The sequence below is a fragment of the Acartia tonsa genome, chromosome 11 (assembly GCF_053477335.1).
Source record: "Acartia tonsa isolate MP-2025a chromosome 11, ASM5347733v1, whole genome shotgun sequence".
NCBI classification, from domain to species: Eukaryota; Metazoa; Arthropoda; class Copepoda; order Calanoida; family Acartiidae; genus Acartia; species Acartia tonsa.
The window spans coordinates 44807645-44834539 of NC_137270.1; the positions used below are offsets into that span (position 1 = coordinate 44807645).

The 26895-nt window shown below is 34.1% G+C and overlaps 2 protein-coding genes across 4 annotated transcripts in view; one reads left to right on the plus strand and one right to left on the minus strand.

Moving 5' to 3' along the window:
- LOC145332661 (p21-activated protein kinase-interacting protein 1-like) overlaps positions 1-26895 on the minus strand; it is a 123184-nt gene that overhangs the window by 31162 nt on the left and 65127 nt on the right. The gene's annotated exons all lie outside the window — the stretch shown is intronic.
- The window catches only part of LOC145332660 (uncharacterized), a 51448-nt gene that overhangs the window by 1252 nt on the left and 23301 nt on the right, over positions 1-26895 (plus strand). The window contains exons 4-24 of one of the 3 annotated variants that reach the window (XM_080177666.1): positions 198-280; positions 833-904; positions 1516-1585; positions 1978-2048; positions 2466-2552; positions 3462-3606; positions 6202-6354; positions 6588-6652; positions 7358-7499; positions 8054-8116; positions 14633-14708; positions 15532-15603; positions 16278-16355; positions 17554-17653; positions 18270-18368; positions 18698-18772; positions 19555-19629; positions 20611-20694; positions 22390-22510; positions 22839-22903; positions 23345-23812. In XM_080177666.1, the coding sequence (XP_080033792.1) occupies positions 198-280; positions 833-904; positions 1516-1585; positions 1978-2048; positions 2466-2552; positions 3462-3606; positions 6202-6354; positions 6588-6652; positions 7358-7499; positions 8054-8116; positions 14633-14708; positions 15532-15603; positions 16278-16355; positions 17554-17653; positions 18270-18368; positions 18698-18772; positions 19555-19629; positions 20611-20694; positions 22390-22510; positions 22839-22903; positions 23345-23411 (1863 nt within the window). In that variant the 3' untranslated portion in view covers positions 23412-23812. Of the gene's footprint in view, positions 1-197; positions 281-832; positions 905-1515; positions 1586-1977; positions 2049-2465; positions 2553-3461; positions 3607-6201; positions 6355-6587; positions 6653-7357; positions 7500-8053; positions 8117-14632; positions 14709-15531; positions 15604-16277; positions 16356-17553; positions 17654-18269; positions 18369-18697; positions 18773-19554; positions 19630-20610; positions 20695-22389; positions 22511-22838; positions 22904-23344; positions 23814-26895 lie in introns of those variants that run through there. The other 2 variants (XM_080177668.1, XM_080177667.1) reach the window with 2 other exon arrangements.

Consider the following 26895-nt stretch of genomic DNA (forward strand, 5'->3'; position numbering starts at 1 on the left):
TAATGAAAGAATTTTTTGTGGCGGCGGTAAACGGTCGTACTGGCGCGGCGTTCCCGTCACCGTTTTTATGAAACATACCGGTAGTTGCTGGTATATCATATGAATACCACAACTCCCCCCCACCCCCTCCCTCTTACACTGAAAGAATGATTTTATTTATATATATATTTATATCAATTTGATATACTTTTATTCAGGGAACCTGGCAGACACCTGGGGGAAAGTATGTAAACTACATTATCTTGAAAGACAGTATGGAGAGTAAAATTGATATTTCAAGGTAGGAAACAATTTCATCTCAATCGATTTTTTTAGCTAAAGCAAACATTACATGTTTGAAGTAGATGTTTCCTAATACGAGATTGTTAATTATAAATTCATCTTCAATGGGCATGTCTTAAATTTATCCATATTATTACATATTACAGATTTTTTTAGTAGCGTAGCTACTCTATAGTTCATTTTATCTGTCCGTCCGTCAGTTAGTCAGTCAGTCCGTAACGCTATGATGGTAAATGTGATTTTCTCAGCTGCTATTCAAGATAAGCAGCTGCAATTTTAAGTTTGAAGATTCCTCTGACATAAGCGCATCTATACATTTATTTTTTAGTCTGTCTGCCAGTTATGCTTTAAAAGGTCCAAACTTTTTTTTAGGTTTTGTTTACTTGGAGATTTTTGTCTATTCTCTTTTTTTTTAAACTATGAGAACTGAACATCTGCTCTATAATTCACTGTGTCTGTTTCTCAATTCTATGAATTTTGTCATCCTTGATTGAAAATTCAATTATTGTTGTTGCGCTACTAATGATTGATATTGTTCTTGTTTGTTTAGGATTTATTTCAACATGGAGGATATAAATAAGTGTAGAGGATTTAATCTTGACCTCACAGGAGCTAATGATAGGTAAGGGGGTCAGAAATGATGGATATACTTTTACTTGGAAGTTGCATCAGGTTATCATTTACTCTAATAAAGGAATATTCCCAGCTGGTTAAGATAACAATACCCACATCCACTCTCTCTACACCATCCCATCCACCCCTATTACCCCATCCCTTTTCTATTGGATGAACGAACTGACAAATAATTGATGTCCATATTAGCAACCTTAAATGATAACAAATTTTCCCCTGTCAATATATCCACATATTCTATTACCATTGTCAATAATGATGAATTTCACATCCACTGTTTGCATAGTAAGCATCAAGTTCGAACCTCACATACACCGCGTCTCAGAAATAAAGTAAACAAAAATTTTATTAGTGAATTTTTCTTGGGAAGATTCCCTTGGGTGGATTGTGGTTTACTCCCCTCCACATGGTTATAAAACTTCCCATGACCTATCCGAAGCTTCATTGTAAAGAAGAACCATATCGATTAAACGGCTAGCGAGATACTTCGGTACAGATAGATAGACACACACACCTAGACATCCAGTTACTTTTATTTAAGGATTGCTAAACTTTAAGAAAGATCCCTGAAAATGATTTAATTATTTTTTTATGTTTAAGGTTTCATTTGAATCTGTTGAATATTATTCTTGAGTTTCCAAACAGTGAATTTGTTCTGGATTTGTTTAGGGTGAGTAATTCCTTGTTTATAGCCAGATTATTAAAATTTAAAAACAGTCAAAAGAGCTAAAGAATCAAAAGGTCTCTTCCGGATCTAATCTGTCGGGGGAGGAAGTCAAGTGAGAGGGCGTTGAACACTTTATCTCAGCTCCTATAATAGTTAGAGGGCTAATTAGGGCAAAGTCATATTTTGCTTCCTTCAACCTTTGTTTTTAAGCCCTTCTTTACTGTATTTTTTTTATTTTTGAATGTTTTATGTAAATTTTATGTTAAAATTTTTAAAATTTGATTTCGGCGAAGACAGCATTACTTGGCAGCTACCAGCCGCTGCAGATATTCAAATATCGCCTACTACATAGAAGATGTTTTTCAATAATCTTCAGCTTGATTATTGTTTTGCAGGATTTTTTGGCGAGTTTGACCCCACTGGCAAGTACTGAAGTTCATGAAGCCATACCCACACCTATGCCCACGTAAGCTTTAGTTTATAGTAGCACTAGCGGCTTTGCCCCTAGCCTCGAGGGGCTTTGCAACAAGAGGTACTTAAAAAAAAATATTATTGGTGCTGCAACCACTACATTTAAAAAAAAAACGAGGGGGATTTTTTTTGTTTTTTGGGGGGTTATGGGTGTCCCTCCCCCCAAGAAAATAGTCTAAAACCAACACAGGACCAGTAGGTAGGATATTCCCCAAGAGTAGAATCCAATCGGTTCAGTGGTTACCGAGATCTTAAGGGACAGACAGACGGACGGACAGACATCAAGCTACTTTGTATTATAGATTCATATTTGTATAGGCTTTGCCTTTAACTTAATTTCTTAGGTTATTAAGTTTTTGAGATCTTACAGGACAAACATCCTCTTACTTTAGTGAATAGTACTATATTTTAGGATTATTGAGGGAAAAGGTCCTAAGATTCAGTTGAAAGTTGAAGGATTTTGCCTCAACGAAGATTTATTGGATACAACTGATAATAGGTGAGTGTTCATTATTGTATTCGTATAGATGTATAACCCAGACAACTACCTGTCACAAGTGGTCGAGACTTTTATTGTCTGCTAGCAAACTGCTTTCAGCTCTTTTGTAGCGACTTGGCGGCGTTAATATTTCCGACGCTATTGGCTGATAATCAAAGACCAATGTTCGAAAACTGTGGGTAGAGTTACATATAGCGCGTGTCCCCTCTAGTTGAGTTAATTTTAGGGACAGCTTAATGTAAGATAAAATAAACCTTTCTTTCAGTATATTTATTATGAAAATATTTTTTTTTTATTATCTATATCTTATGATTTTTCATTGTTTGTACATTTATGTGTTTATCTAGGTATGTATCTCAAATATCTCTTTGTAATGAGATAAAAGTAGCAGGATGTTATTGTCTATGTTTATGTCTGTGTGTTTAGCAAAGAATCTCTGATTGCTATGATTCTCCTTTATAGTTCACGCTTTTCATAGGTCCAGGAAAGGCTTTTGGGGGATGGAATCTCTACCCTCCCAAAAGAAATTGCAAATAGAAAAATATAAACCCCCCACCCATTCCATTCAACTCAAAGACGCTAGAAGACTATATTCTTTTACTTTAACCATCTGATTATCTATTAATTTAGAGATAACTACATATGGAATGACAACCTACCTACAGACAATGCCAATAGTCCATCTACATAACTATCTATCTATCTCAATATATATTTATAAATTTAGAGATAGCTACATATGGAATGACAACCTAACTACAGACAATGTCCATAGTCCATCTACATAACTATCTATCTATCTCATTATAAATCTATAAATTTAGAAATAACTACATATGGAATGACAACAGACAATGTCCATAGTCCATCTACATAACTATCCATCTCAATGTATATTTATAAATTTAGAGACAACTACATATGGAATGACAACCTACCTACAGACAATGTCCATCATGGATCAACACTGCCTGGACAAAGCGGCCCTAACAAACATCAGAACATGGAAAATGATTTCTACGAGGGAAAGCAAAAACTTTATGATAGTAAAAAGGTACCTATGTTTTTTTTAGCAAATCTTTTCTATAATTAGGGTCTGTGCGTCCGTACGTAACGGTTGGCTTTTTTCGTTAATATAGTCATGTTAGAATTGTTCTATAGATTTCAAACGTTATATGATGATTCCTGTAACTTTTAGGTACAATTTAAAAAGCGTAGTAACTCTATAGGTACCTAATGTTAAGCATGATGATTTTTAGATATTTAAATACAATATTTTATATGATAAAATTTTCCTATTTTCTTGATTTGTGGAAAATGGTTTCCTTGGACAATTAGGCATCTCTATAATCAAGTCTTAAATGTCAGTATGTCCTTATCAAGCATCCTGTACTTTGAGTAATTTTAAAATAGATTTACATGTATTTTTGTTCAAACTAACTTCTTGAAGATTTTTAGTAGCGAAGCTACTCTATAATTCACAATGTCCGTCCGTAATTAATGAATTGGGGGAAACGTGATTTTCTCGGCTCCTATAAAAGATAGAGAGCTGAAATTTTTTGACAACATTCCCATCATTAAGGAGCACAATTAACTATAAAACATCAATGGCGGTCGGACTGCTTTTTAGCAGGTTTTAGGCTATTTTTTATATTTTCCAAATTTTCCCCATATCTTTGGTGTTTATGGTCCGATTTTCAAAATTTTTTCAGTTAAAGATATCAAAATTAAATTTCCTGTCATTTGAAGAAAACAACAATGACGGTCAGACTGCCTTTTTGCAGGTTTTTGGCTATTTTTATATTTTTCACATTTTTCCCCATATCTTTGGTGTTTATGGTCCGATTTTCGAAATTTTTTCAGATAAAGATATCAAAATTAAATTTCCTGTCATTTGAAGAAAACAACAATAACTGTCAGACTGCCTTTTTGCAGGTTTTTGGCTATTTTTGTATTTATCACATTTTTACCCACATCTTTGGTGTTTATAGTCCAATTTTCAAAAATTTTTCAGTTAAAGATATTAACATTAAATTTCTGGTGTTTTAAGAAAAGAAACAATGGCGGCCAAACTGCCTTTTAGCAGGTTTTTGGCTATTTTTATATGTTTGACATATTTCCCCATATTTTTGGTCCAATTTTAAAACTTTTTTGCATTAACAGTTTCAAATTTTTTTCCCCCATTGTTATGTGCATCTAGTATGTAATTTACTTTAACCGTCTTCATCATACAAAATGAAACAAGGTTTCGTGTTTATTTTCTACAATAAATCTATTCTTGATTTTAATAAATACACTTTAAATCTACTTCTACGTATTCCCATCCACAATTTTTTGTGCTTCGCTACTTATGGATGTTGTCATCCTTGTTTTTTATTCACAGGCATTATTTTGCCTGTCATTTTATGTATTTTTTGAAAAGAGTTTCTCTAAAGACAGTTATATTAAATAGGCTAGTAATGGATGTAGGTAGAACATACCTGGATATTATGGCAAGGGAATAATTGTCCTCATTTTAGGTTGCTTTTTCATCCGTCATTTATTGGTCAGTTCGTTCATCTGGTATAGTAGGAGAGGATGGGATAAAAGGGGAGGAGGGAGGGGATCGTTATTTTAGCCCGCTGCGTGTTTCGCTTTATTAGAGAACATGAATATCTTGTGTAAGATCTATGTAATAATAAATCCATTATGGCAGAACCAAAGAAGATAAAGTATAGAATAGAATCCAGGTAGAAGATTTTGCCTGGCTAGCCTGAAGTAAAATTGGAACATTTGAAAGACCAAAACGGCTATAAGGCTGTTAGTAAATAACATGATTTCAGTAATTATTCAGAAAAAATATTCAAAATAAATTCTTTTTGCATTAATTTACTAAAAGCCTTGTAGCCAAGCTTCCACCTTTCTCTTCCCTATTCACAATGGATTAAAAATGAATTTGATGTGCATTTTAAGCCTTGAAAAATTTAATTATGTAAGAAAATTTACAAAAAATATTGGTCTCGGTATTTATATTATAAAACTAGGTTGTGCTCTTATGTATGTTTTTATGATAGTTACTACATCCATACATTAACTTGTGGTAGGGGGGGAGGGGGGAGGTAGGGGCAGTACCAATTTAACTGACCCTTGAAATTACAAATGTGGTCAATCGTACTTACCAAAATTGAAACAACATTTTTTAAGGGACTTTTCAACTTTTTCTAAACCGACCAAGCAGCTTTTGCTGTCTTCACTTCTATAAGAGGTGTGTATCTTAGAAGTTGGTCTCTATTAGAAACTTATGTTTATGGGTAAATAATTACCTTCTGATTACTGAGAATTTTTTAAATAAAACTAAAGTCAAGCGTGTTACACTACAATTGATATTAAATCGTGAAGATCAAAAAACATTTTAACAGTATATATTAGATTTTGATACAAATTAAATTTTTCTAATTTTGTCCAACTAGTCATTGTGATTTGTACTTTAACATTATTGTCTTTACTGCGCAAGTCAAAGATTTCTTCTAATTTCCCAGAAATTTTTAGGCTTTTCACTTCTATTTCTCCTTATTCTATGGGCAGAACCTCTATAATAAATTAGAATTGTATTACTTATAGGTATGATCTTCGCTTTTTTTTTTATGTAATCATCTTTGTTTTATTTTAGTCTTATGGCAGCAGCGAAGAGAATACCTCAACATATCAAGTTATTACTACAAACGAGGAACGATCCACGGGCGAGAGAAAAGAAAAAATGACTGTGGACGAAAAACGGTTTTTTGAGATATGTCGTAATTTAGGCCAACGACCGGTTAGAAAGGTATTTAAAACCATTGATCTTTTTCACTAATGGATATAGAATACGTGGATAATATATTGACAGGGGAAATTTTGCCGTCATTTATATTGCTAATATGCACCTTATTTATTTGTCAGTTCGTTCATCCAATAGAAAAGGGATGGGGTAAAGGGGGTGGATGGGGGATATCGTCATTTTAACCAGATGTGAGTATCACTTTATTAAGACTACATGAAAACGCCATTATATTTTAGGATCACTTTCTGTTAATCGGAACTGGAGCAGAACCTAGTGCCATGTGTATGCACTGTAAAGCCAGGTAGACATTCTTATTTTCCAGTATGGCTTCATAACCGATTAATATCCGCTGGATAAGAACTAGTTTTAAACCATACAGAAAAATCATTTACCGCATCGTTTTTTATCCAGGTTTCTACGAATATAAAATGTACAATTATAAGATTAAAACCAGTTTTGTTAGACCGTGACTTCGGCATATCGGGGGCTAACAAAACCGGTTCTAATCTTACAATTGTACATTTTTATATCCGCGGAAAGCTGTTTATAATAAGATGCGATAAATAACTATTGTTTACAGCTTGATTCCAATTAATTTCCGTCGGATTAAAACCGGTACCTAGCCATTCTGAAAAGCATGTATCGTATTATAAATTAGAATTAATCTCATATTTTTAATATTTGCTATCGGCGAAAAACTGGCATTTTTCAGGAAGAAAGGGGAAAATGGGCATAGGCTGGAGTTTATTACACTAGTCCCCAAAGTTTCATAATAACGTTGCTTATTTGTTGGCTTGATAACTTTGGGGACTATTATTGAATTTTGATTGATTTGTCAATTAAGTTGAGTGTCCAAACGTTTCAACCACTAATTGTAATATACAGATGGGGTAATTTTGTGTATCATTATCAGAAATATACATTAATGTATTGGCCATTGTCTTATCCCTTTAGATCCCTGGACAGTTATATAGTATGTGATAATTAACAAATCCATGATTTTTAGATTTTCTTGCAATGTCGGTAGTGAGGGACACGAAGACTTGTATACCGACACCATACGCCAAGTTATAGATCATGTTCTTGTCCAACATTTCCAAACTTTTGCTTATGAATGTGATAACTGTTCTCTCACTTTTAATACAAAGGTGACTTTTATAATTAGGTTTGGGCCGGATATCCGGCAATTTTCAATATCCGACCGGATACCTGATATTGAAACTTAACTATACGGATACCAGATATCCGGCTGATTTGTAATGCAGGATAGCCGGTTATCCGGCCGATATTCCGGTAATTTACCGGATATCGAGCGTTGGCAAGATACCGGATATTAAAACTATCCGGATACCGGATATCCAGTATCCGGCCAAAAAATGTATCCGGTACAACCCTATATATAATCATTATATTTATTTCGATCTGATTATTCCATTCATCTGATTTTTGGAAAATGATTCCTTGGACAACTAGGTACAATGTTATAAGCAGCAAAGCATCTCTTTAATAAAGTTCTAAACAATGTAAGTATGTCCTTAAACAGTATCCTGTATTGAAGCAACAAATTTACATGCATTTTTGTTTAGTCTTTTAAATTAATATTCTTCTTGTTCAGTACTGACAAGTCTTAATGTTCGTTTGTCGTACTGTCTGATTTTAGAGCTTCGTTTTTATATATGTTGTCATCCTTGTTATAATCTAGGAGTCTTATGATGACCACATGAAGAACAACCATAAAGAGGAACTGGAAAAGTTTCAGTGTAAGGTAGGAATTTATTATTTTTTCGTGGATTTTTTGGTTTTGCTAGTCAGTCCCTAGAATTACAGAGGGGTTTTTAAAGAGGAAAGGAGGTAACCACCTTAAAGGGGGGGGGGGGGGCGTAATGACATTTATTCGTAATCTGTGAGCAAAATGGTCTAAAAATTTAGCTAGACCCTTCAAACTTGGTATATAAGCCTACTCCTATAGGTATTACATCTAAATGGCAAAAAAATCAAAAATTAAAAATGGGGTTTTTAGGCTTTTTTGGTCTATTTTGATGTTGAAACTTACCTTAAATTGTTTTTTCTTAGGGTTTTAACTTAAATACACTGTATCTATTCATATGGACATTATTTAAGATGATTCAGCAAGTCGGGGACCGATCCAAGGGGGCTAGGTGGGTGGCCCGCAGGGGTTAAGTGCATTTTTCCAAATACATATGTTGTGATACATCTAATTATAGGTTTTTTAGGTCAAGGAACTCAAATTCGGAGCTAATATAAGCATTAGACTAATCTGAAGCTAGCCCCATTGGGCTAGGTTGGTGGCCCGCAGGGGTTAAGTACATTTTTTCCAATATATATCTTGTTATATATCAAAATATAGGTTTTATAGGTCAAGAAACTAAAATTCTGAGCGAAAATTAACATTAGACTAACCTGAAGCTAACCCCCACGGGCTAGGTTGGTTTTCTGCAGGGCTTAAGAGCATTTACCTAACCTAACCTAGAAACTTACTTATATTTTTACATGTTTTTTCTTGAATAAACTTTGTCTATTAATGAGGACTTTATTTAAGATAATCCAGCAAGCCAGGAACCAACCCCAGCGGGCTAGGTGGTGGCCCGCAGGGGTTAAGTGCATTTTTCCAATATATATGTTGTGATACATCTAATTATAAGTTTTTTAGGTCAGTTAACTCAAATTCAGAGCTAGAATTAGCATAAGACTAATCTGAAGCTAGCCCCAGCGGGCTAGGTCGGTGGCCCGCAGGGTTAAATGCATTATTTTCCAATATAAATTTTGTTATTTATCAAAATATAGGTTTTTAAGGTCAAGAAACTCAAATTCAGAGCTAAAAAAAGATTCTAGGTTATGTTTGGTAAAATGCATTTAAGCCTTGCAGGCAACCCATCTAGCCCGCAGGGGCTAGCTTCAGATTAGTCAATTCTATTATTAGCTCAAAATTTGAATTTCTGGACCTAAAAAACCTATAATTTTATGTATTACAGCACATACTTTTAAAAAATGCACTTAACCCCTGTGGGCCACCCACCTAGTCTGCTAGGGTCGGTCCTCGAATTGCTTGATCATCTTAAATAATATTTTCATAAATAGACAGTTTATTCCAGAAAAAAAACCTATAATTTGATGTATGATAACACATACTTTTTCTAAAAAATGCATTTAACCCCTGCGGGCCACCTACCTAGCCCACTGGGGTTGGTCTTCGACTTGCTGGATCATCTGAAATAAGATGTAGATCTTCATGAATGGACAGTTTAATTGAGAAACAAAACCTAAAAAAATAATTTTAAATGTAAGTTTCTAGGTTAGGTTAGGTAAAATGAACTTAAGCCCTGTTGGCAACCCATCAAGCCCGCTGGGGTTAGCTTCAGATTAGTCTAATGCTTATTTCAGCTCTGAATTTGAGTTCTTTGACCTCAAAAAACCTATAATTGGATGTATCACAACATATATATTGGAAAAATGCACTTAACCCCTGCAGGCCACCCACCTAGCCCGCTGGGGTCGGTCTTCGACTTGCTGGATCATCTGAAATAAGGTCCTCATGAATGGACAGTTTATTCGAGAAAAAAAACCTAAAAAAATATACCTATTGAATGTAAGTTTCTAGGTTAGGTTAGGTAAAATACACTTAAGCCCTGTGGGCAACCCAACTAGCCCGCTGGGGTTAGCTTCAGATTATTCTAATGCTTATTTTAGCTCTGAATTTGAGTTCTTGACCTTAAAAACCTATATTTTGATATATCACAAGATGTATTTTGGGAAATAATGCACCCCTGCAGGCCACCGACATAGCCCGCTGGGGCCACAGTGGGATCCAGTGGGACATCCAAAAAATTTAAAATTGACTTTTATCTATCCTAGGAATTAATAATGGCTGTAAGTAGACAGCTAGAAAAGAAATTTTTAAAAAATATTCATTTTTGGCGGATTTATGCCATTTTTAAAAAAGGTAGGGTGAGGCGGGGCATTACCGGTAATTTTTTCGGTTTTTTGAAAAAAAAATGGGGTAAATATTAATATTTTTAAATGGGACCAAGACCATTAGAAAGCTTACGGAAAGGACTATCAGGTCCTAATAGGACGTTATCCTAGGACTTTTAGAAGTTTGTCATAACTGGACTTAAAGAAATTACCGATAAATGCCCCATGGTGGGGCATTGTGGGTAACGTCTTTTCAACCTAAAAAAAATCGATGAAAAACGGCCAAACGGCCAGTCAAACATAAATAATCATAATTAGTATAGGTTATAGGGATTACCCACAAAAATTTTCATAAAGATCGGACTATTCCTTCTATGTCAAAAATCATTTTTTTTAAAAGACGAGAAATTTCGATTTTTTTTTCACAAAAATTTTCTTTCAAAATAAAATTTGAATTTTTTTATATAAAAAAATCTGTTCTATTCACTTTTTGGCCTAATTCTTAAAAAGCCCATATTGAATTTTAGATTTTACCAAAGAAAACCTGAAAATTGATATTAAAAATCGAATTTGAATTTTTTTTTCGACGTTACCGAAAAATACCCCGCGCGAACTTTGGTCATTTTTGAAAAAAATATTAACTCTACATTTAAGCTCTCAACGGATTTGGAAAGAGCGGGCAATTCTTAGTTCAAAAGGTTTTTACGAATCAGTTCTAGGTCTTACCAATTTTTGTGTAGGTCGATCTTTATACACATAGGTGAAAAAATTTTTGAAAAAAAAATTTTTTCGTCCGACTTTGAGACCCCAAAAGTACCCTTAAAATTTATCTCACAAAAATTTTATTTTATACTTTTTTGTAGGCAATTTAATAAGGAACAAATTTGCTTTTATGTTTTTTTCTGTCAGTCGATTAGAACATGGAGAAAAATGTCATTTTCTTAAGGTGGGTAAAAAATTACCGGTAATGCCCCTTACCGGTTAATGCCCCGCTTGACCCTAGTGAAAAATTTCTTTTCAGTTTTGATGATTTTCCAGATTTTTTTACACAATTTTTTCAAAGCAACAAAAAATACATTTATGTTCATCTTATGAAAATAATTTTTGATTGAGGTACTTTTCAGATACCTGTACCAATGTCTAATTAAAGAAAAATTTTTTAAAAATATTTTTTTGTTGGTGTAAATTGACATTTTGTGAGAAAATTTCACCAAAAATATTAAGATTTTTAACCCCAAAAAATCGGTTTTCTCCATTTTACCCAAAAACGGCCAGGATGCCCCGGGTTTTGCAATAATAATATTAATATGCAACATGTATTGTGTTTAAAACAGTTTTCATAACCTGGGGCCTCCCGGCCGTTTTTGAGTAATAGAGCATTATACATTGCATGGTTTGAACAATTTCGTTCTTGTTAATTTGAAATTTTCCCTCGTTAGAGGGGGAAGGAGTCATTTTAGAGCCCAAAGTCATCTCTGCAATGTTTTCTAACTTTTTGAGGCGGAACTTTCTTTACTTATGCATTATTTGCCTCCGGTCAACCGTTTCGCCGTTATTTGCCGCCGTAGGTGTGATTTTTAACGATTTTTGCCGTTCTCGCGGTTTTAATGGACATTTAAGGGAACAAGAAGTCCTTAAAAAAAGATGACTTATAAATACTTTTATTTTAGCAATTAAATTTGCTAAATTTCATGTGTTCTGAAAAAAATTGTATTTCTAACTGGTTTTGGTTCAGCAGATATTCAAATTCGGGGATTAATTATAATATTGCAAAAACATTATATATGCGTCTGAGAGAGAGAGAGAAATATACGTTTGAGAGAGAATATAATATAAGCAATTATGTTTATATTCTTATACAAACTTTAAATGAAGATAGCTAGACTTAGAATAAAGGTATTAACACAAAATCAAAAGTGTTTTGAAAATTATGTTATTGTTGTTTATATCTGTAAAAAAAACATTAGAAAACATGCCTTATTAGTGTCCTATTTTACTTATACTGGACCTACCTAAAAATGCCGGGACTCGAACTGGGTGCACCTGACGCTATATTCATGTTCACAAACATTGTTTGCATTGAAGAAATATTTACATAGACGTTTATTTTGTTAAAATATTCCTATCCTAACTAAAGTTATGAAGGTTTATAGATTTTTTAAAAATAGGGTAGCTTCGCTCCTCCAAAACCGCCAGACGTACTTACCAAATGCACATTAGAAGTTAACAGGAGCAAAATTTATGTTATTTTTGAGTTAAAGCAAAAGAAATTACATCATTTCGTCAAATACAAGCTTTTTTATTGATGTTTACTTTTGTCTACCCTTAATGTCCCGTTTTTTGGCAAAAGATCCCACTGTGGGGGCTAGCTTCAGATTAGTCGATCCCCGACTTGCTGGGTCATTTTAAATAAAGTCCTCATTAATAGACACAGTTTATTCAAGAAAAAAACCTGTAAAAATATAAGTAAGTTTCTAGGTTAGGTTAGGTAAATGCTCTTAAGCCCTGCAGAAAACCAACCTAGCCTGGGGGGGGGGGGAGCTTCAGGTTAGTCTAATGCTAATTTTCACTCAGAATTTGAGTTTCTTGACCTAAAAAAACTATATTTTGATATATAACTAGATATATATTGGAAACAATGCACTTAACCCCTGCGGGCCACCAACCTAGCCCGCTGGGGTCGGTTCCCGACTTGCTGGATTATCTTAAATAAAGTCCTCATTAATAGACAAAATTTATTTTAAAAAAACATGTAAAAATATAAGTAAGTTTCTAGGTTAGGTTAGGTAAATGCTCTTAAGCCCTGCAGAAACCCAACCTAGCCCGGGGGGGGGGGGGTTAGCTTCAGGTTAGTCTAATACTAATTTTCGCTCAGAATTTGAGTTTCTTAACCTAAAAACATATATTTTGATATATAACTAGATATATATTGGAAAAAATGCACTTAACCCCTGCGGGCCACCAACCTAGCCCGCTGGGGCTAGCTTTAGATTAGTCTAATGCTTATTTTAGCTCGAAATTTGAGTTCTTTGACCCAAAAAACCTATCATTAGATGTATCACAACATATGTATTGGGAAAAAGGCACTTAACCCCTGCGGGCCACCCACCTAGCCCCCTGGAGTCGGTCCCCGACTTGCTGAATTATCTTAAATAATGTTCATATGAATAGATACAGTGTATTTATGTTAAACCCCTAAGAAAAAACAATTTAAGGTAAGTTTTCACATCAAAATAGACCAAAAAAGCCTAAAAACCCCATTTCCGCAGGGTTTTTCTTACCTAACCTAACCTTAAAATAAAAATTTTTGGATTTTTTTGCCATTTAGATGTAATACCTATAGGACTAGGCTTATATACCAAGTTTGAAGGGTCTAGGTAAATTTTTAGACCATTTTGCTCACGGATTACGAATAAATGTCATTATGCCCCCCCCCCCCTTTTATCTTTGAAAGTAAAAAGTAAATGTGGGTGGGAAATTGGGATGTAAGTGTTTTGGTGCGGCTCCGGATCCGGCTCCGGCCTAAAATCAAGAAAAACTTGACATATTTTTTCCCAATAAAAAATATTTTTTATTTTTATTTTTGAAGGTTTTAAAGTTTAAATTTGATAAAAATGGACTTGAAAAACTTAAAAAGGGCATTTGCACATGACAAAACAGAGTTACCAAATTATAATTTGTAAAAAAAATCTCTTTATTTATCTAGTCTGGAGCCGGAGCCGTTTTAAACGAAAATTACGGCTCCGGCTCCAGCAAAATATGGCGGCTCCGGCTCCGAAACACTGGAACTTTCAAGTACGAAATTTTCGTTGGAATCCCAGCTTATAAAAGGAAAGGAATGTCTGAAAATAAAGGGGGGGGGGCGAAAGTGACACTTTTTGAAACCAAAACTAAAAGTCAAAGGAACTCAACTAAAAAAAGAGTTACAGGTCTGACATTTTGCATGGCAGTTGCTTTATAGGGGTACAATATGGAACTGTGAAGAAACGGCGTCGCAACCGCCGAAAACCGCCGAGAAAAGGCAAAAAAAATTTCGGCGGGAAACGGCGATTTTCGGCGGTTGCGCTGCCGTTTCTTCACAGTTCCATATTTTACCCCAATAAAGCAACTGCCATGCAAAATCTCAGACCTGTAGCTCTTTTTTTAGTTGAGTTCCTTTGTTGACTTTTAGTTTTGGTTTCAAAAAGTGTCACTTTCGCCTCCCCCCTTTGTATATTTTTTATTTTATTTATTATTTTCCGAAAAAAAATGGGGGTAAAATCCTCTTTTAACCCTCCTTAAATGTTCTTTACAAGGTATTCAGTTCATCTAATGATATATCCACTCTGTTTTATCTTTTAATTTTAAGGATTGTTCTGTTGGATTTTACAGCAAGAAAGAGCTGAAACTCCATGAAAAACTTATGCACGAAGCAAGCCAAACAGGTATATTAAGTGGACAGTGGAAAAATTGTCGTCAATTTAGGTTGCTAACAAGGATTCATTTATTGGTCAGTTCGTTCATCCAGTAGGAGTGGAGGGGATTGGGTATCGATATTTTAGCCCTATGCGAGTTTCACTTTATTAGAGAACATGAAAATCTGGTTTGAGATCCAAGATCCTGTTGTAAGGAGCGCAGTTACTATATCATTAGGTATATCCATAATTCTGAACTTTGGTCTCAAACTTTCCATCAAATAGCGTTTCGTTTGTTTGCTTATTTCTTTATGTTAGGTTAGGTTAGGTTAGGCTATAATGGGTAATGGGTAGCCCCACGGGTTTAGGAATTAGAGAAAAACTTTTAAATTTATTTTAAACTTGAGGGGGTGGGGGGGGTAATTGATTTATAGGCACCTTGAGGGAAAGCAAACAATTTTATACTTTCATTTATTAACCTAAACTGAAAATTCTAAATTCTATATAATACCTAATTACTAGTGGCTTCGCCCATAGCCTCTAGAGGCGTTGCCCCAAGAGATAATTTTAAGTACCTCTATTGATGCAAACACCACATTTTAAATTAACTGCATACAAAAAATATTGAGGGGGATTTTAGTTTTTTTGGGGGGGGGTTGGGGGTGTCCAACCCCTTAGAAAATAGCTTAAAACCACCACAAGACCAGTAGATATATTCCCTGAAGAGTAGAATCCAATCGGTTTAGTGGTTACCGAGACGGACGGACGGACGGACAGACAGACATTAAGCTACTTTGTATTATAGATATCCAGTCATTTTTAGAGATATTAAGTAACACACACTTTGTTATAGGATTGGCATTAAAATGTAAGTCGTGCAACAAATCATTTTCATCCAAGAAGACTATGCATGCGCATATGAGAGGTAATTTTATTTCTTTTGATATAGCTTAGTTTTCTTGTTAATGTAAATATCATCGCTTGTTGGCTGTGCCCCTACCTTCTGGGGGCTCTATATTCAAAGGCATAAATAAGTAAGGGCAGGAAAAATGCCTAAATCCATACCTAGACGTAATTATGAAAATAAATTGGCCTAAAACCATCTTAGGGCCTATATGAAGCTTCACTGTAAAGAAGAACCATATATGTTAAGCGGTTAGCGAAATCCTTCGCTACAGACAAAAAACCTTACTACTTTATATAATAGGATATCTGGTTTACAGCAATGATTAGACAAAGGGTGATTTCAAATTAGAATTAATGTTCAGGCTCAGACTCTAACCTTCTTCCTCCGAAGCTGAAAGCTAGTGCATTCAACTAAGGAGGGAGAGGGAAATAAGCTGTGTATTACACTAGTCCCCAAGTTTTCTGATTCGTTGGCTTAACAATGACTACAATTGAATTTTGATTGGTTGCTTTATTAAGTTGATTGTCTAATCGTTTCAACCACTAATTGGATTATACAGATAAAATAATTTTGAGTATCATCTTTTAGGGTGTACATCAATTTTATCGACCATTGTTATATCCCTGGCTCTCAATAATATACTGATCTGTTTTATTGCTGCGCTATTAATGGATATAATTTTGCTTGTCTAGGTATTCATGGTATATCCAGCAAGACCCCGAAGAAACCAAAGAAAGAGACAACTTGTCAACTCTGTGGGGAAAATAAGAAGGAAATCAAAACATCTTTTAAACTTTAGTGGAAAAAAATCGGCGAAAATATTTGTTTTTTTGCGGATTTTTATTAGAGAAGTCTGAAATTCTTTTATGTAAGTTGTAGAATATCTTTGTGTCTGTATTCTGTGTACATCGAATGATCTTGCTGACCGTTAGAAAGATTTGACTCTCCTTTATGGTGAAGCTTGTATAGGTCCTGTGAAGGATTTTTAATCTTTTTTGTTTTATTTTTATTTTCAAATAAAATAGTAAGTGAGGGTTAAAACTAGGGTTGGCTATCCGTCTAATTTTTGGACCGAATTCGGATTCATACAAGAATCCGTCCCAAAATAAACGGATTCTCCGCGGATTCCGGATTCTTATTTTTTTGGCGGATTCCGGATCCTAGCAATATTTTAATTTAATAGTTATTTCTTCCATCGTATTATAAACGGCTTTCCGCGGATATAGAATGTACAATTATAAGATTAAAACTAGTTTTTTAGCCCCAAGATGCCGAAGACACGGGCTAAAAAAACTGGTTTTAATCTTATGATTGTACATTTCTATATTCGTAGAAAACTGGATATAATACGATGCTAGACATAGTTTTTTCGTATGGATGAGAACCGGTTCCTATTCACCGGATTCGAATGAATACGAGAAAAGGCTTTTAAAAAAATTAAGGGATTAAATTATACCGAGTACTGGGAAGAATCTAAAGCTGCGTTTTTTCATATTTTCTGATCTCTCCACTTGGTGGTGTAGGCGGGAAGAGATTCGAGGGTGGTGATCTTTGCCTTCAAAAAGGGGGGGTTAAAAAAACTCAAGACGCTAATTTTAGCCTAACAATTAAGAATCCGAGTCCGCTATAAAAAACGGATTTCGGATTCCAAAATTGGCCAAAAAGTGGGCGGATTCCGGATTCGGATTGCCAACCCTAGTTCAAACACCCTCCCACCACCTTATCAGATTAATCTTATACCAATTCTTTATACTCTAGAAGAAGTCGAGTCATACTATTTAATTTTTTCCAACCGGCGGTGGAAAAAAGAATAAGTATGGCCTCGAAACCGATTAAGATCCGCTGGATTAGATCCGGTTCTCAGCTCTACTAAAAAAATCATCTAGCATCTTATTACAGACAATTTTCTACAAATATTAAAATAAAAAACATAAAATTTGAAAAAATGAAGAATGTTTTGATTATAATAGAGTGAGCATAACCTAGCCCAACATTATAAAAAGTTCCATGAGAATGCATTTCCAGAACCTATTTCCTGTTCGAAATGTGTCAATATTAAGCAACTTAGGTATAATAATTGATATAGAATACATGAATGTATTGGCAGGGGAAAAATTGTCATTAATTTAGGTTGTTAATATAGTTCTCATTTACTGGTCAGTTCCTTCATCCAGTTGGAGGGGAGGGAATGGGGTAAAGGGTGTAGAATGTAGATGAGGTGTATAATTATTTTAGTCAGCTGCGAGTATCCCTTTATTAGAGTACCTACATGAAAATTTGGTGCAACATCCAAGTAAAAATATATCGATTAGTATAATAAATATCCAAAAGGCAGGCTGTTTGTATATGCTTCTTAAAATCTTGAAAACGGAAGCGTTAGATGTTTTCCCTCTAAGTGTCTAGCAACCACAGAATAATCAAAATGTTAAATGCGTATAATAGTTTAATTGTTATTTACTTCTTCGGGATTTATTATGCCACAGCTTAGCCCTAAGTTCACTCACATGATATCATAGTCTATCTTTGGCGTTTTTCCTCAAAGTTCCTTGTTAAGCATAGAAACCCCTCCACCTTATTTTAAAAAATAAATTGAAAACAATTTCAATTCATTCCAAAAATAAGGAAGGGGCCGGGGTTCTGAGGTCAAAAGGTAGTTTGACGGAAATCACCGTATCTTTTTTTAGGAACAGAAAATACCACACCCCCTTTGCTATAGAGCTGCATATGAAGCAGATTCATAGTGGGGGAGGGGAGGGCAAGCTGGTCTGTGAATACTGCTGCAAGTAAGAATATTACACTTTTAATTAGAGGGGGGGGGGGGTGATCTTTTGACTAATCGATGGACAAGGTTTTGACCAATAATTGAACAAAGAAATCTTTACTTTTTAAAACTACTAAGTAGCGGTCAAACTAATATTTTATTATTATGATATAAAAAATGTGGGGGATTTTTTTTTTTTTTTTTGGGGGGGGGGGTTCGTAGAGATTTTTTTAGCAGGGTGTTTCCACCCTCCCAAAGAAAACTATTTTTTCTAATAGTAAGTTAAACCGTAGGATTTTGTTAGATTTTTAATGCTGCTCTATTTTTATTGATGATTTTCCCTGTTTTTAGGGAGTTCCATGGAAGTTTAGGCAAGGTAAAGTTTGCTCTGAAGGAACATATACAAGCACAACATCTGGGCATTAGGTAAGTTTTAAAGGGATTAGACAATGGCATTGGCCAATGAATTGATGTACATCCCCAATGAGGATACATTACCCCTTTCTGTAGATTACAATTAGTGGTTTTGGGCTCGTTTACTTAAGTCCTCGAATCCAAAGCTCTTGGATGCTAGGATATTAGCCGCTAGTTTTTATTATAAGTTGGGACAGTGTCGTTAGGTCTGTAGGTAGATTAGGATCTCGCTAACCGCTGGAGGGGACATTAGACTGTTTATTACTATAGTCCACAAAGTTTGATAATAACGTTTTGTTATTCTTTGTCTTGACAACTTTGAGAAATGTCAACAAATTTTGATTGGGTGATTCATTAAGTTGAGTGTCCAATGTTTTAACAACAAATTTTGAGTATTATCATTAGGTACAGATATTTGTAAACAAATAAGTAATTTTTTCTTATTTTTAAAGTTTCTTATTAATTACATATTTAGGGACTATACCCTTTTTGGGTATAGTTCCTTTCGTGGCAACGCCACTTAAGGGGGGCTCTAACCCTGCGGGGCAATCACCTAACCCAATATAACCTCACCTAAAATAACCTATTAAAAGCCTAATACTACGAATCGCCCCTTAAGGGCGTTGCCACGAAAAGGACTATACCCATAGGACCATATTTTTCTATACTTATAGGAAGTAATTCTATCATTTCTTTATATTATGCTGTAAATTAATTCATTCCTTTATGAGAGAAAGAGCCGTGAGGCAAAATAGGTTTTCCTTAGATGTCTAATCTACTGAATTTTTTTTCAGGAAAGTTTGTAATGAATGCGGGAAGAACTTTATCAGTAACATTGTTCTGAACAAACACAAAAAACATGTTCATAGGTAAACTATCTAATCATCAATTTCATGGACGTCCAAGCTTTGTATTTTTAGGGGGGTAAAATGAGAGGTTTCAAAGGTTAGATGGGGTAGTCTAATGTTTTTTTTTATTTACAGAGGGTAAAATGAATAGTTTCTGAGTTTGAGGGGTGTAAACACCCGTTTACCCCCACCCATGGATATCTATGATCCATTTCATTCAGAGGGATACAAGGACGTCGAAAGGATTGGGGAGTGGGAGTAGGAAGGGGGTAATACTCCCAAAAAATCTTTAAATTATATAATACATTCCCCAAACCCTTATATAATGTTGATTAACCACCAAGTTTTTACTGGTGGTAGCCCTACAGACTACCTTTACTTGACCTCAAGTAATAAACAAACGATAAACTAGCCCACCCCCCCCCCCTACCCCTTCCTTATATTTTTATTATTTTAAAAAATAAAAGGGGGGGGGGGGGGTTCTTTGCTCAACAAGACACTTACCTTTAAATACCACGTACGGGCGGGATTGCAGTCAAGGACCTTATCGACTTGATGTACAGTCCAGGTCCTAGTCCAGCAATCCAGGAGAACTAAAGATGACTGTTACGCACCCTTCTCTGTCCAAACACCCAAGGATATTAGGTTAAGTAACATCCAACAGACAACAAACTCTCTGTGATGCACGACCTTTGTCTGAGAAGTCCCAACTGTGCATGGTAACGAGTTGCGCCTGTTTTGGGCTAAGGCATTCCCCCATACTCTAACTATTTATGTCGCGCATCTGACATAGCAGCAGTAGGAACCATTTTAACATCTTTAGTTTTGACGCGGTGTCGGACCTAGATTCGAACCTATCACCTTCCCAACGACGAGCGGTTGCGCTACGTGTTGAGCCACGGTCGCGGGTTAACAATGCACTTAGAGGGTAAATGCCACTTTTTAAGTAATTATTTTATTTTGCTTACTGCGCTACTTATTAACCTAATTATTCTTGTTAAGGAGAGAGGCTCAGTATCCATGCAAGGGCTGTGGCAGAATATTTAGATATAGTCAGCAAGCAATAGATCATGAATATAAAGATAGGTATAACTATATAGATAGATAGAATATTTAGATATAGTCAGCAAGCAATAGATCATGAATATAAAGATAGGTATAACTATACAGATAGATAGATAGAATATTTAGATATAGTCAGCAAGCAATAGATCATGAATATAAAGATAGGTATAACTATATAGATAGGTAGATAGATAGAGTATTTAGATATAGACAGCAAGCAATAGATCATGAATATAAAGATAGGTATAACTATATAGATAGATAGAATATTTAGATATAATTAGCAAGCTATAGATCATGAATATAAAGATAGGTATAACTATATAGATAGATAGAATATTTAGATATAGTCAGCAAGCAATAGATCATGAATATAAAGATAGGTATAACTATACAGATAGATAGATAGAATATTTAGATATAGTCAGCAAGCAATAGATCATGAATATAAAGATAGGTATAACTATATAGATAGGTAGATAGATAGAGTATTTAGATATAGACAGCAAGCAATAGATCATGAATATAAAGATAGGTATAACTATATAGATAGATAGATAGAATATTTAGATATAGTCAGCAAGCAATAGATCATGAATATAAAGATAGGTATGACTATATAGATAGATAGAATATTTAGATATAGTCAGGAAGCTATGGATCATGAATATAAAGATAGGAATACCTATACAGATAGATAGATTAATAGATCTATTACAAACGTTTTTATTTTAGGGCTATAACACCATACAAATGTAATAATTGCAAAGAGAAAAGGGACAATGATCTGTTGATTACACTAGTCCACAAAGTTTAATAATAACTTTTTCTTATTCGATGGCCTATCAACTTTGGGTACTTTAATGAATAGTTGCATCATTAAGTTGAGTGTTCAAACGTTTCAACCACTGAATTTGAAATACTTAATTGGTAATTTTCTTGCATCATTATTGATAATACATATCAATTTATTGGCCAATGTCTTATCCCTTTAGAAACCTGAAGAATTGTCTATTTAAAATCTCAGATAAATAGTTTAATATATACTAAATATAAATATAAATATCAGGGATCGATCATCAGGCAAACAATTCTAGGAAAATGCCAACAAAACCTCTCGCCATATTTTCTATTTGGCATAGTGCAAACTTATTATTTTCCTTGTTTTATTTTTGGTGTATAACACCATATGAATGTAATAATTGTTTATTTAAAACATCATATAAATAGTTATATACCAATACTTGGATAAATATATGTATAATATTGATAATAGACAGGTGTATACAGAGATTAGTTGAGAATTAAGAGCCGAGAGAGAACCTAAAAGAGAGCAGAGGAAGAACTTAATAGATAGCACAGAGAAAACCTAATAGAGAGCATAGAGAGAACCTAATAGAGAGCAGAGAGAGAACCTAATAGATAGCATAGAGAGAACCTAATAGAGAGCAGAAGAAGAACTTAATAGATAGAACAGAGAGAACCTAATAGAGAGCATAGAGAGAACCTAATAGAGAGCATAGAGAGAACCTAATAGAGAGCAGAGAGAGAACCTAATAGAGAGCAGAGAGAGAACCTAATAGATAGCATAGAGAGAACCTAAGAGAGAGCAGAGAGAGAACTTGATAGTGAGCAGAGAGATAACCTAATACCTAATAGAGAGCAGAGAGAGAACTTGATAGAGAGAAGATAGAATAACAAATATTTTAATTTTAGAGGTATAACACCATATGAATGTAAGAATTGTCCATTTAAAACCTCAGATAACTGGGCTCTTGCCAAGCATAAAAAGACTTGCTCAGTTCAGCCAGCTAGCTTGCAACAATCTAATATGGCACAGGAAAGATACTTTATGCAATAAAATCCGCAGTTTAGACAATTCATAGGATGTTTTGACAAGCATAATGTCTGGTTTTAATTTCTACCAATCAGATGTCTATCTACCAAAGTTTTAGGATGTGTGGTTGTAAATATGTCTTATATTTTTTGTGTCTTCAATTTTTTTTGTGTCTAAATGCATTAGAAATTAATTTTATTTAATTTAATTGGGTTTCTGACAAAATTGTAGGTTGTATACTTATAAGGACTGTCTACAGGTCTGCGTATTTTTATTTGTCCCTCTCCCCTAATCATGCATAGTTATACTGTGAAAGTATCTGTGCTATCAGGAGGATAACCTGAGACAAGGAGGTATAATACCTGAACAGCAGATTCAGGAGAACATCAGCAGGTATGTAATTTGAAACAGGTGTAAATTGAGACAGGCGTAATTTGAGACAGGCGTAATTTGAGATAGGCGTAATGTGAAACAGGCGCATTTTGAGATAGGCGTAATTTGAGACAGGCGTAATTTGAGATAGGCGTAATGTGAGATAGGCGTAATTTGAGATAACCTAAGACAAGAAGGCATAATAACTGACCAGCAGACATCAAATTGCTTTGTAACAGCTAAATTATTGGAACCAGTTTAAGCCCTACTTAAAAATCATGTATTGTATCATATTACAGACAATTTTCCACAAATATTGAAATAAAAATCCTATAAATTCATACTATTTTTGTCAGCCTGGGCTTTCTGCCCCTAGGGTTTAACAAAACTGGTTTTAATCTTATATTTTTTTTAATATCCGCAGAAAGCCACATAGCAACTATATAAAACTTTGCATTTCAGGTTGATAGGCGATGGTACCGACGCTATGCAGGAAGCTATCCGTCAAACAGCAATTATTCAACAATAATGTTCTTGACAGTGACACGGAAATAGAAGATAAAACGACCCTCCATTATCAGTTATTCAAACAATTAAACAAACTTTTTGAGAACTTACAGAACAAAATCACAGTGAACTTTAATAAAGAATGGAATTAGTTTAATTATTTTCAATTATATCAAGGACCTCCAAGTGTTGGGGGGTAAAATGGTGATCCACCCTATCCCCCACGAAAAAATTAGGGAGATATTAACATTGAGTATTTTTTAAATCATTAATTTCTAACATATAATTGCTTAAATTCATTTTCTGTCATACATAGAAGATAAAACGACCCTCCATTATCAGTTATTCAAACAATTAAACAAACTTTTTGAGAACTTACAGAACAAAATCACAGTGAACTTTAATAAAGCTGCCACTCTATAATTAGTGTATGCCTGGGAGTATTCCCAAAAAGTGCCTAGTTAAGCACATAAACCCCTTCTCTTATTTTGAACTAAATTAAAACTAGGGGAGGGAGGGAGTAGTTTTTTGATTTGTGGTTATTGCTTTAGGTAAGGTTAGATTATATTTGGTAGCCCCTCAGTTTTTTTGGGTAACAAAGGGTTCTGCTTATGTAAAAAAAAAGTTAACATCAAAAAAATCCTTTTAAAATAAAATGATGAAAATTTATTTTAACAAAGATGACATCATTCACAAAAAGCCTATGTTTAAAAATCAGAAATTTCAACAAATGAATATAAACTTTACAATAACTTTAGATTTCATAAGAAAGTCAAAGAAATTTTTTTTGTGAAATGTAGGATAGGTACTAAATTCAATATTAAAAGATATACCGCCCCCCCCCCTTCCCCCCCCCCCCTACCTAAATTACTTGGAACACGATATTAATGATAACATTCAACCCTATAACATAAGATTGGACATGAATCAACACGAGTGATAAAAAAAATTCGGCGCGGCATTTTGAATAATTTTGCGCTAAATTAATCAATCAATCAAATATTATGAAAAGGACAAATTATATTGAAAAGAGAAGCAAATACTCTGTTGTTGAATGACTTGCTAAATCTCATCTCCAGTTTTTCCTCCTAGAAAAATATTACTTTAAAAACGTGGGAGTAGATATCTCAACTTTTCATAACTGTATGTATAGGCTTTATCTTTGGACTGGGAGGATAGGTTATAAAAGATAAAATCATTCTTATATAATGAATTTCTCCCAGATTTAAGATTTTTTGAATAGGCCTCCAGGTTCTGGAGCTCCAGGCCTCCTGGTGGTCTCTAGACAGGTAAAAATGAAAAAAAAACTTTCAAGAGTTAGATGTCAGATTATGAAACAAAACATGTATGTTTTTTCTTAAAATATGTGAATAACATTCAAAAAGATGCATATTTTGTTTTGTAAGTTGACCTCAAACTCTTAAAAAAAATTATTTTTAATTTTTACCTGTACAGAGGCCACCTAGAGGCCTATCCAAAAAATCTTAAATCTGGGGGAAATTCATCATATAAGAATGATTTTACCTTTAATAACCTATCCTCTCAGTCCAAAGATAAAGCCTATACACACGGTTTACGCAAATGTGTCAAAACTCCCCCCCCCCCCCCCTTGTATCCCTTTGCCTCAAATAGTAGGCAAGTCCAGAGATCTAATTGGATAAGACAAAGACCATGAACAATAATTTGATGTACATACCCAAAAATGATACACAAAATCATCCCTTCTTTAGATTACAATTAGTGGTTGAAATGTTTGTACAAACCAATCCAAATTTTAAAAAAAAGTCCTCAAAGTTGTTGTGCAAACAAATAAGAAAATGTTACTATAAAACTTTGAGGACTGGTGTAATAAACTGTCCCATCCCTATCTGAGGTTTGTCACGGCGGGTATTGGTATAACAAACAACTGAATTAATGGTAGCAAACAAATATTTCATGTCTTCAGCCGTTTTTTAGTAAAGACTAGAAACAGTCCCCCATAATCAGCTATTTGGTGACAGCTGGGTATGTACGTCCTCTTTTAGTTTTAAAAATTGTAAACTTACCTCTTTGTCTGAGAAATTGTTGGACTTGAGTATGGCCACTGATAACTGCATAATCTAAGGCAGTTTTTCCTAAAATTATGAATATTATTATCTCTAGAATTTAATTTTAAGAATAGTTTTGAAACCGAAGAATATCCGCTGTATTAGATCCGGTTCTGATCTAAACTGAAAAATAATACAGTATTTGATGATATTATAATAGAGAAATCTTACCATCGTTGCCTATAGCGTTGACATTGGCATCATTCTCCACAAGATACTCCACAACATCAAGATACCCACTAATTGATGCTTGGATCAAACTTGTAAATCCTAAACCCCGAACAAACATATTATGCAAATCTGAATTTTTTAAATAGCAGCTTTATTATTCATTTAGGATGATATTACAATGAATATGAAATTTAGATGCCTCTTTTGGTTACAAAATTCCACTGTTATTTTTTAATTAATCAGCACCAATAAAGCACAAGATCTCAAAAACAGCATTTGGGGGTAATACTGGTGAACAAATATATTATGCAAATCCAAAACAAAGCAACAAAAAAAAGGTTTTTTGGCACTTTTCTCCTCTTTTAAAGATTGATTATGATAAAATAATAATTCTTTAAGAGATTTATGCATTAATTATTATGAAATATAGTATAAGGTAGAATTTAATGATTTTTCTATATAAGAAATAATTGAAAAAAATAAATTCGATCCCTATCACTTTAGAGGACAGCTGCTGACCCCCAGTCTTATGGATGAACCTAAATACATGTTAAAGATAAAAATTACCCTGAAAAGTATACAAAAATGTTTTTTTATGTGTTGAAAAAATCTATTTTAAAATCTTGATTTTGAGGATGATGACCTTTAAGATGCCCCTATTGGTGGTGATGGTGAGCCAAATGTTATCAAAGTGCATGTCCATGATGACAACTTATATATTAAACTATGATCCAATTTTTGTTGTTATAGCATCCTCCAGCCCAGCATTATTAAAAAAGAAAAGAATTGCAATTTTATTTACTTCAATTCATAAGGTGAATACTGTAGTTTTTAGAAGATGTTTATATTTCTTGTCGGAAGGCTCAATTGGAGGCTGCTATGACTACAAAAAATGGTACATAGGTTAATAGACAAGTTGTTGAAATGGGCATGTACTTAGATAACTTTTGGCTCACCATCACCACCAACAGGAGCATCTGAAAGGTCATCATCCTCAAAATCCAGATTTAAAATGAATTTTTTTAACACATAAAATAACATTTTTGTATACTTTTCAGGGTAATTTTTATCTTTAACATGTATTTAGGTTCATCCATAAGACTGGGGGTCAGCAGCTGTCCTCTAAAGTGATAGGGATCGAATTTATTTTTTTCAATCATTTCTTATTTAGAAAAATCATTAATTTCTACCTTATACTATATTTCATAATAATTAATGCACAAATCCCTTAAAAAAATATTGTTTTAT